Genomic DNA, 11,856 nt, shown 5'->3' with positions numbered 1-11,856 from the left:
CCCTGCCTCAAAAGACAATGCCTCTATGAGCCTGCAGCAGTGAGACACCCATGCTGGGGCAGTGGCCTTGCTGAACTTATTCTGTCCTCACTCTTATCCCAGCCAAAAAATTTGCACCAAACAGCCCAGCATCTGTTTTGAGTCAATTTAAATACAAGAACAGGAAATGCTGGAAATCGCAACAGGTCAGGCCGAATCTGTGGAGAGAGAAAGAGTTCACATTTCAGGCTGTAGGCATGGTTGTGTCATGGTTTGATCACTGGGCTAATCCAGAGGCTTGGACTATTGTCAGTGTGCCAGTTTGAGAATCTTTATTCAATTTTTAGATAAATCTGGAAATCAAAACAGTCAGTAAAAAGTACCCTTGAAGCAGTTAGCCTGGCCAGATCTAGAACTAATAATGATGTAGAACAGGATTTCAGTAGCAAATAAGTTGAGGTAGGTAGGCGCAGCGTTAGACAATGTTAGTGATGGACGTCGGCAGTCTTGGCAAGGCGGAGGAAATGAATGACAGAAAAAGACAGCAGAGAAATGGGGTTTTAAAGCTCATGTCAGGATCATGAGGTGCAAACTCATCAGCAACCTCCAATCCATACACCACCACCACACGCCCCAGACTCTCACTTGGGCAGTCTGACTGGCACTGGTTACCATCCTTGCTAAAAAAGGGACGAAAGACAAGGGAACAAGATGTATTTGTGAATTCACAATGTCAAAACTCTAGCTCCATTTACATTGAAATAACCAGACCCAAACAATAATCATTTTAGTGTTTTTTTTTAATTTTTTGTACATTTTAACTGATTTTTTTATATAAAAGGAAAGCAGAATTACCACAAATTACAAAGGGCGAAACACTACCCGGAAGGAACCACATCAGACTAAAAAGCAAATACTCTAAGTGATTAATAGTTTATGTTACAAGCTCTTGTTCAAGTATTTTACAAGTTTGTTTTTAAAAGTGGGATAAATCTGCATTTGTTGTAGTTTCTAATATTCCAGCAGCCAGGATAAGGAGACTCACCAGCAGGCACTCTGGGCATTCCACTTCAGGTTAATGTTTCACTCAGCCTAGCTCTGCATGTCTATATTTAAACTGCTAAGGAACTGTAATAAATACTGAGCCACACACTGCTGTAAGAGGCGATTCCTGGTTCATGAAAGCACTGGATCCCTTTTCAAACCATCAACATGTCAATCTATTTTATAATAGGTTGTGCTCAAAGCTGAACCACCTCATCAACGTTCCTGCCGATTGTAAGCTGGGAGCATTAGTGATGAAGCAGCTGAAATTGAGTTATCAGCTCTCAATGGAGAGAACAGACTTTAAATAGAGATGCTCTGCCAGAAGGAGGCATTTCAAATTGAGATGAGAATATCAGGGTCTGGTGTTGAATTATTTAAGGCTGGAAGGGATAGCCAGTAAATAGAAACATACTAGTGTTCCAGCATTTGTGTTTACCATCAGAAGTCAAACTGCAATCGGCCAGGACATGGCTGCCCAGCCCTGGAGGTCGCAGCCTGTGAATGACACAGCTGCAGCAGTCTATGGGGCAGGATTGCAATCTGTGGAACCAGTGTTTGGTTCAATTATAACTTTGCCCTTGAAAGGACACACTCTTATTCCCCTATATTTGCAGTGACATTCACATTTAAAATATAATCGCACTAGTCTTCCAGCATATATGTTTACCAGCAGATGTCAGTCTGCAGCCCACAAAAACCTGGCCACCCCAGCCTGCAAGGACCTAGCTGCCCCAGCTCTTGGGGCAAGATTGCAATATGCAAAGTCCCTGGCACCGTGCGTGGTTCCTGTACACATTTGCACTTGAAAGGACAAGTTCTTATTCCTTGCTATGTGCATTCAAATTAAAATAAACTAAAATCCCATTTACTAAGATTTGGATGGAATCAAAAAATTAAGCATAATGACCTGAAGCAGTCTTGTGTATGTGAAATGGTTGGAGGTTGAAGTGAAAAGAACTAATGAGAAACTTGCTAATTAGAATGGGCTTGCACACTGGTTCGGACCTTCCGAATGAAGGAAGGTCAGTGCGAAGCACGTCTATCAAAGAAAAAACTAGTGCAAGCCCGACCACACAGAACAAGAAACTGTCTCGCCAAATCTAGCACATTTACAGCTCAATAATTTGAGAATTGAATATTGGAAATAGAATTAAATGTTCCAAGAAACGCACCCATTTTCCCCCCTCATTCAATTCCTGGTGCAAAAACTGACATCAACAAGCCCAGGATTCACGAAGCTGTTTTTAAAGATGCACTCAAAGCACTGTACCAGCTCGTGCACTATTTACATGTCCGAGTTACGAGTCAATTCTACCAGGACCTTCCCCCAATCTTTTCTGTAAACAGTAACATTGATATAAACTCGTGTTCTAAGCCAGCAATGCACCCGGTCCAATTCCTCACCAGTTTCAGGCAACCACTCTTGTCAAGTATATAAATGCTGCCTAGTACATTAGTGAAGTGTTTTGTTCTAACTCACCACATTTCATCCTGCTCTGGATTTGAAATCTTGGGAGATTGGAGGCTTCAGTCTGAGGGATTCACCAAACTATCTCTAGTGAGATCACCTTACTTGACATTTGCTGCTAGGTCAACAGCAGAGCAACTTGCAGCAGGTCCAGGCTGCTATCAAGGGCAAGAGAGCTTGTATGCCACTAGCTGAGGATTTGCTCCAGTAATTTCACACAACTGCTATTATTCCAGAGAGAACAGGACTGGATTTTGGAGTAAATGAACTTAACAGCGCATTTAGCGAGATAGAATCACATTTTACCCAATAGCTTCACAACTCATGCAAGTTTCTGGAAAGCTAGAAGGAAGCTGAAGTGTGGAACTTTTCCAGAGATTTCAATGTGATGCAAAAGTCGCCAGTCCCAGAGGGCCATAGGCTGCTCGCCTCTGACTGGTGGTGACTTAACCAGAGGGTCACCACACCTTAGGCGAGAGGCAAGTTTGAGAAGGGGGGGGGGGGGCCTTCATGAATAACCTCAGACTCCCGAATAATTGGAGGGACACATCTTCGGCTGCCCGCATCCTGAAGTTTACTTTCCCCCTCTGCCGGGGTTGCCCACGCCCTGCAAAATTCACCTCACATTCTCAGGACTTTTTGGAACTCTCAGTAATTTGATGGAAGAGGGACATTTTGCATTCTGAGTCAAGATGTTTTGACGTGTGACTGCCTTGCCTAACAGTGAGAGGGGGCTGTGGATTTCTGTCTGGACAGTAACCATATATAAACTACTCCAGCTCTTAATTCCAATCTTTAGTTTAGGGGCCTTTCTGTGAACACTTGATTATTATTGAAAAAAAAAATCTTGTGTATAGTTTCAAAGCTTAGAACAGAAATTATTTAGAAAACATATAATCATTTGGGGACTCCAAAATACTGACAATGTTTTGATGGAGCATCCAGCCATTTAGACAGACAGAAACGTAAACATCTGAAGGGAAGACTTGCAGAACAAAATAAAACAGAACAAGTGGATACTGTGCTTCCCGGGAACACGCAGTTACTTCGCGTATTCAACCTGGTCCCGGGAGCACACAATTACACCAAGTGTTAAAGCTGAATATTCCTCAACAATGGAGTAGAGTTCATTATTCGGTACATGAATTAGTCATAAAACTGCTGCACACTGACTTAATGTACTTCAACAAAAAACACTTGGAAGATAGGTTTGTAGCAGTCTGAATTGAGTGCTATACCTTGTGCTTTAATCTTCTTTCCACCCCTCTCATCATTTTGCTTAATAAAGCCAGGCCTGCCAAGGTGCCTTTTTCCAGTCACACTGATGGCTATCAGGAAGCCTCACTCAAAGGGAGGAGGAAGCCTTTCATTGGCTTTTACTATAAAATGTACGGTTTGCTAAAACAATTCAAAACCACTGTACTGGAGCAAGACTCGGTGGAAGAAAGTCAGGCTCTAACATCGAGCTCTGTTCCAGAGATGCTGATCTTTTCACTGACGCCATTGGTTGTGAGAGACCAGTTTTGTGAGCATGGAGAAATGGTTTTCCATTCCTTCCTAGCAGCTGGATAGTTATTAGCTTATGATGTCACAAGACAAATGTGTGAAGCTGGAATATTAGTTATATACAATTAACTATAATTTAAGCATTGATACTTTGTCCGTGAGCAGGCCGCAGTGTCCAACAGTGGTAGAATGAAACTAGAAAGCAGAACGGGAGGCGTTCAGGCAAACAACACGGGGAGAAGGGACAGGTGTTCAGGTAAACAACACTGCGAGATTGGACAGGTGTTCAGGTAAACAACACGGGGAGACTGGGCAGGTAAACAACATGGGGAGAATGGGCAGGTAAACAATACGGGGAGAATGGGCAGGTAAACAACATGGGGAGAATGGGCAGGTATTCAGGTAAACAACACGGGGAGATTGGACAGGTGTTCAGGTAAACAACACTGCGAGATTGGACAGGTGTTCAGGTAAACAATACGGGGAGACTGGGCAGGTAAACAACACGGGGAGAATGGGCAGGTAAACAATACGGGGAGAACGGACAGGTGTTCTGGTAAACAACACGGGGAGAATGGATAGGTGTTCAAGTAAATAACATGGGGAGAATGGGCAGGTGTTCAGGTAAACAACACGGGGAGAATGGGCAGGTATTCAGGTAAACAACACGGGGAGATTGGACAGGTGTTCAGGTAAACAACACGGGGAGAATGGACAGGTGTTCAGGTAAACAACATGGGGAGAATGGGCAGGTGTTTAGGTAAATAACATGGGGAGAATGGACAGGTGTTCAGGTAAACAACACGGGGAGAATGGACAGGTGTTCAGGTAAACAACACGGGGAAAATGGATAGGTGTTCTGGTAAACAACACTGCGAGATTGGACAGGTGATCAGGTAAACAACACTGGGAGAAGAGACAGTTGTTCAGGTAAATAACACGGGGACAATGGGACAGGTAAACAACACTGGGAGAATGGGCAGGTGTTCTGGTAAATAACACTGGGAGAATGGGCAGGTGTTCAGGTAAACAACACGGGGAGAATGGACAGGTGTTCTGGTAAACAACACGGGGAGAATGGGCAGGTGTTCAGGTAAACAACACGGGGAGAATGGACAGGTGTTCAGGTAAACAACACGGGGAGAATGGACAGGTGTTCAGGTAAACAACACGGGGAGAATGGACAGGTGTTCAGGTAAACAACACGGGGAGAATGGGACAGGTGTTCCGGTAAACAACACGGGGAGAATGTATAGGTGTTCAGGTAAATAACACGGAGAGAATGGGCAGGTGTTCAGGTAAATAACACTGGGAGAATGGGACAGGTGTTCAGGTAAATAACATGGGGAGAATGGACAGGTGTTCAGGTAAATAACACGGGGAGAATGGGACAGGTGTTCAGGTAAATAACACGGGGAGAATGGACAGATGTTCAGTAAATAACACGGGGAGAATGGACAGATGTTCAGGTAAATAACACGAGGAGAATGGGACAGGTGTTCAGGTAAACAACACTGGGAGAATGGACAGGTGTTCAGGTAAACAACACTGGGAGAATGGACAGGTGTTTAGGTAAATAACACGGGGAGAAGGGACAGGTGTTCAGGTAAACAATACAGAACATGGGGCGGAATGGAGGATCCTAGTATACGCCATCGGGCACAGAGGCAAATGGTTCAATCGGAAGAAGAGGAGGAAATGGAAAGAAAGATGTATTGTTTCTAGCTGTTGGTGGAAGCGATGTCTTTCACCCAGAGAAATGCAGAATAAATCCACAGCACCTTTTTTTTTTAATATGTGCAACTGACTCATATCCAGCATCTGTGAAATCCAGAATTTCTTTGGCAAATATGGCTAGATTCTTGAATATTTCTCACTTAGGAAAACAAAAAATGACATTCAGCTGTAATTTCATGGTCTCACATTATATACAAATCGCCCCATGAATCAGACACTGGAGTTCTAAATGCAAGTGTGAATTTAACATAAGCAAAGAGAAGCTTACCAAATATTCCAAGTTACCTGAAATAAAACATGTTCAAGATCTATGTTCCTGTCTAGCAGAGGCATTTTTAAAGTATTTTTCATTTAAATAAAAGCAGCTTCACATTCTCCTAACTGAGCTGGCTGAGCATTCAGGGTAACTCGACCCTGAATTACTGCCAACAATGCAGGGTTTTAGTTACAAATATGTCAGTCTGATTTGCATGAAAATTCTGGTTAAACTGGTCAAACCGACTGATTTACAAGCGATCATAGTCCTGTATTACAGGAACCCCTGGGAGTCACTGGGACTCCCTAAGTGTATGGTGTAAACAATATGTGTTTTCAAAATCACACTGGGAAGCAGGGTTATTCCCCAGTACTCACACATTACTCAAAACTCCTTAAACTGACCTGCTTTGGCCAAGATTTCATATCCTACAAGTGGCTGCTGTTTAACTGACTCATCTTCAGAAAGAATTAGCATCAATGGCAAACGTTAGCCTGAAGTTAAAACATTCAACAACATGGATTAGAGCTTCAGATTCCGGAGCTAGTCCTGCAGGGAATTCTGCCTGGAGGAGAGTGGAAGACAGAAGCTGCACCCAGCACTCAATCAGCAATAACATCTACCTGCTTTTACCATGGCAGATGGGACTAGCCAAATAAAAAACATCACCCAAACTGGTTTCATGGGGATACAGCAGCCTTTCCCCAAACACTGTCTACATTGCACGTACCCTCCCCAGCAGCCCAGGGCGATTCACCAACTATAACTCTGCTAGCTGGGAGGGCATGGCAGCCCTGGGAAAACAAAGCCTGTTGAGTGAGTGAGTGAGTGAGAGAGAGAGAGAGTGAGAGAGGAGTAAAAGAAAAAGTGAGAACAAAGAAGGAACAAGTTAGAGGGAGGGGGACTGAACAAGAATGAGCACCAAATGCACTCAATAGAAGAGTCAGAGAGCAGAAAAAGTGCTTTTCAATCACCAAGAATGCCACCCAACGAGCTAGCCACTGATTAATCTCTTGCCAACAGTTCCCCTTGATGAAAAGGCAGTCCAGAATCTGAGCTCTGGGTTGTAGTTAGAAGAGCAAAGCTACCAGGCTTCTCCCAGTACCAGCTTCTCCAGAGCCCAATAAGGCAACTCACCCCATCCATGAGAAACATGCATATCAATCACAACATAATAATCTGATATTACGAATATCACAATAGCATGTCCCAATATACTCTGATGTAGCAAATCTGCAATAATCGCAGGGCTCAGTTTTTCTATATACTGCTAACCAGACCACAATAATGTGACGATGATTAACAAAAAGAAAACACCAAGCCTTGTGCTCCTAGTGATGGTCGCACTTCCAGAACAATAGCTAGAATAATGGGAGTTTAAGATTACCACTGTACCAGTACATCAAAATTAATCACACTGCGACATCCCTACGTAACACACAACATTTTGAGAATGATGTTGCCCGATATAAATTTCAGCAAATTGTTACTCCAAGCAGGCAGCTCATCAACTAAGATGAAATCGGACTGTAGCGTTTTTTCAAGGTGATGCTGGTTTGAGTTTGGGAGAAGGGAGAAAGACAAGTGGACAGGAGCAATAAAATGTTTGTGGCCAAAGGCACTGTAGCAGTGACTTTGATCGAGAGTTTGACGTGGGGATCAATGAGCCGTTGCCATGGCTACTTCCTAATGTCTTTATCTCTGGTAATTAGACTGATGTCCTTCACCATGAACAAGCAGAATAAGGCTGGACAGAAAAGGATCTGTCACTCAATAGGATTTGTGTCTTAAATCACCTTCCCTTTTTGATCCCGCCTGCGGTAACTTTTAATCGGGTACAAACAAAACCTTGACAATTCAAAATCCAGGATAAGGAACTGATAATTTTATCAAGACTGGCAGGCCAATAGGAGAGTCATTAGCCAAGCGAGCAGAATTTAACTATATGCTGCCCACAAACTGGAGCAGGCAGTAATAAGGCATCTTTTTAATCCCGTTCTCAAGGGACGGGTTTTGATTTTTTTTTTTGATTTTTTTGTGTTTTCTGGATATCTGAGTGAAGCTGTATTGTCGACCCCTAAATCAAGCAGGTGAATTGTATTTTAGCCAATTGTTCTCATGCAACATTCATTCATATGGGTGAAGGACGTGAAACTGGCTTTGAATACAAGTCTTCAGGAAGCTGATGCACCTGTCCACTGCCCAGCATTGAAGAATGTCTGATCTGGCCCAGTTTTTCAGTCGGTCATTGAGGTGACAATACCAAAAGTTCAAATAAAAGATCCAGGGTTGAGGGGCAGAGTCCAAGCTCTATTTGTCTGCACTTTCCACTTCCAGGGATTCCGCTGAAGCAGTGTCCCGGCTCAGAGTGGGGTTGGCGGCTTCTGTTGTGTTTCTGGAGGGGAGCTGTGTTCCAGTCTCACCTTCACTGGCGGCGCTCGTCATTTTACTGGAAGACAACGATGGCAGACGCCGTTTCTCTTCAGCTGCTGAAGAATGACGCTTGCGGCCAACTTCATCACAAATTGGAGGCTGCAACAAAAATATTTCATTGTATAATCTGGTGAATCTCATTCCCCATTGATCACAACTGCACACTTTTCTCATTGCAAGTTTAACCATTTTATGATCTAGGCAACTAAACCAGGAATTAAAAAAATAGATTGCCTTGTTTGATTATTCATTAAGAGCCAATACAGTGGGTCAGAGTTTGAGGGTGAGGGGTAAACATTTTAGGACTGAGGCGAGGAGAAATTCCTTTACTCAGAGTGGTGAATCTGTGGAATTCACTACCACAGAAAGTAGTTGAGGCCAAAATGTTGTGTGATTTCAAGAAGGAATTGGATATAGCTCTTGGGGCTAAAGAGATATTGGGGGTGGAGGGGGGGGGGCAGGATCAGGGTATTGAATTTGGTGATCACTCATGATCATAATGAATGGCGGAGCAGGTTCGAATGGCCTACTCCTGCTTCTATTTTCTATTATAATTTATTAAAGCAGATTGTGCGCATTTAAATGACAGTAATTCTATACTAAAACATTAATGTACTCACAGTTTACATGGAGAGCTCTGTAGGTGTTATTATTATGCATATTATTTAAATCCATTGCTGATATCATCAGTAAGTGCTGTGATGCCATTAGTGGTTGTTGTTACCTGTGTATATTTGCATTTAACTGCCGTTAGTGACGATTCTTTTCGGTTACTGTTATTTCAATGTTTAGTTGCTCCCGTTTGAGTCCATAAACTCAAACTTGGTTATTTTCATATATTAAAGATGAATTTTTCAACATGTTTCGGCTACCTTTTTTGGCCAAGTTATCACACTCTCATATAGTAACATTCACAGAAATGAATTCAAAACAAATTAATCTACCACTAAAGTCCTTTGAGGAGGTTCGTCAAATAAAATCATTCCACTTTCCTTGGCTCTCGTGTCACGGTGAATGCTGGGATTGAATCTCGGAGCAGTTCACCTGATACCTTGCTGCTGGTAATTGTTGCACAGGAGTAGTCAATAGAAAATACTTCTGCCAGCTGACATCAGTCTTATAGCAAGCATGACCATCAGGAAGAATTAAAAAACAAGTTGCAAATGAATGGACAATGAAAAGGCAAGCAGTACTAGAGGAGGGGATCATCTTGTATCTGGGCTGGAGGGAATGGTCAACAGCTATTTTGCCTCAGTTTTTCCATGGGATGGTCAGGATTCTGAGTGTCAGCAGGGCCGCTGCTGTTAATTAATATTTAAAAGGAAACTATGTTTAAAGTCTCCAGGACGGGGTGGTACCCACCCCAAAATAATGGGGGTGGGTCCAGATAGATGAGTCACAACCCATAACTTTCCAAAAACCTTGGCAAACAAGAATTACACAGAAAGAACAGACAGGAAAGTATTCCATCTATTCAAGGGCAACCCGAGAATAAATAACTGAATTAACATTAAAACAACTATTTTCCGTAGTTTAGGGAGTTGATGATGGGAATCATAAGAGATCGAGGAGGAGTTTGAAGGAATATCTGTGCAGATGGTTGCTGGAACCTGGGAAATGTTGCTACATGTAGAGTGGTTCAGGCACCATTCCATCTTAAGCAAAACCATTCTCTCTCCATGGATGCTGATAGAACAGGGCAGTCAGACTAGTTTGGGATTGAAACAGGGCGATGAGGAGATATCTAGGCCCCCTTGCTGAAGTGTGACATTCAGAACCATACTCCGGCTGAGGTCTAACCAGATTTGTAAAGGTTTAGTAGGACTTCCTTGTTTTAATGTTCACTGCCAAGTATTCTGTATTTCAAATGTAGAGGGGTGCATAAAGACTGGAAGAGAAATAATGATAGGAGATTGGATAGTTAGGGGAGCAGACAGGCCTTTCTGCAGTCACAGGGTCAAGGATGTCACTGAGTGGTGGCAGGGCCCAGAGCACAGAGGAGAGGGTGAAGAACTAGTGGAAGTGGAAGTGGGGGTAAGGTGGAGAAGTAGGCTGCAAGTGTTGGACACACTGGATAAGTGGAGCTTGTTCAAGGATCAGCTACTGCGTGTTCTTGATAAGTATGTACCGGTCAGGCAGGGAGGAAGGTGCCGAGCGAGGGAACCGTGGTTTACCAAAGAAGTGGAATCTCTTGTTAAGAGGAAGAAGGAGGCCTATGTGAAGATGAGGTGTGAAGTTTCAGTTGGGGCGATGGATAGTTACAAGGTAGCGAGGAAGGATCTAAAGAGAGAGCTAAGACGAGCAAGGAGGGGACATGAGAAGTATTTGGCAGGAAGGATCAAGGAAAACCCAAAAGCTTTCTATAGGTATGTCAGGAATAAGCGAATGACTAGGGAAAGAGTAGGACCAGTCAAGGACAAGAATGGGAAGTTGTGTGTAGAGTCTGAAGAGATAGGCGAGATACTAAATGAATATTTTTCGTCAGTATTCACTCAGGAAAAAGATAATGTTATGGAGGAGAATGCTGAGCTCCAGGTAAATAGATTAGATGGCATTGAGGTACGTAGGGAAGAGGTGTTGGCAATTCTGGACAGGCTGAAAATAGATAAGTCCCTGGGACCTGATGGGATTTATCCTAGGATTCTCTGGGAGGCCAGGGAAGAGATTGCTGGACCATTGGCTTTGATTTTTATGTCATCATTGGCTACAGGAATAGTACCAGAGGACTGGAGGATAGCAAATGTGGTCCCTTTGTTCAAAAAGGGGAGCAGAGATAACCCCGGCAACTATAGACCGGTGAGCCTCACGTCTGTAGTGGGTAAAGTCTTGGAGGGGATTATAAGAGACAAGATTTATAATCATCTAGATAGGAATAATATGATCAGGGATAGTCAGCATGGCTTTGTGAAGGGTAGGTCATGCCTCACAAACCTTATCGAGTTCTTTGAGAAGGTGACTGAACAGGTAGACGAGGGTAGAGCAGTTGATGTGGTGCATATGGATTTCAGCAAAGCGTTTGATAAGGTTCCCCACGGTAGGCTATTGCAGAAAATACGGAGGCTGGGGATTGAGGGTGATTTAGAGATGTGGATCAGAAATTGGCTAGCTGAAAGAAGACAGAGGGTGGTGGTTGATGGGAAATGTTCAGAATGGAGTACAGTCACAAGTGGTGTACCACAAGGATCTGTTCTGGGGCCGTTGCTGTTTGTCATTTTTATCAATGACCTAGAGGAAGGCGCAGAAGGGTGGGTGAGTAAATTTGCAGACGATACTAAAGTCGGTGGTGTTGTCGATAGTGTGGAAGGAAGTAGCACGTTACAGAGGGATATAGATAAGCTGCAGTGCTGGGCTGAGAGGTGGCAAATGGAGTTTAATGTAGAGAAGTGTGAGGTGATTCACTTTGGAAAGGAATAACAGGAATGTGGAATAT

General features: G+C 43.3%; 1 protein-coding gene across 5 annotated transcripts in view; it reads right to left on the bottom strand.

The window, feature by feature from the left end:
- Nucleotides 1-761: 761 nt before the first annotated feature.
- larp1 (La ribonucleoprotein 1, translational regulator) overlaps nt 762-11,856 on the bottom strand; it is a 202,867-nt gene continuing 191,772 nt past the window's right edge. For all 5 annotated transcript variants that reach the window (XM_072512652.1, XM_072512653.1, XM_072512654.1 and 2 more), the window contains exon 20: nt 762-8,525. In XM_072512652.1, coding sequence (XP_072368753.1) covers nt 8,304-8,525 — 222 coding nt within the window. In that variant the 3' untranslated portion in view covers nt 762-8,303. The remainder of the gene's footprint in view (nt 8,526-11,856) is intronic.

The sequence above is a fragment of the Scyliorhinus torazame genome, chromosome 7 (assembly GCF_047496885.1).
Source record: "Scyliorhinus torazame isolate Kashiwa2021f chromosome 7, sScyTor2.1, whole genome shotgun sequence".
NCBI lineage: Eukaryota > Metazoa > Chordata > Chondrichthyes > Carcharhiniformes > Scyliorhinidae > Scyliorhinus > Scyliorhinus torazame.
Note: the sequence above shows the minus strand (reverse complement) of the source record. Positions and strands in the feature narration are given on the sequence as shown.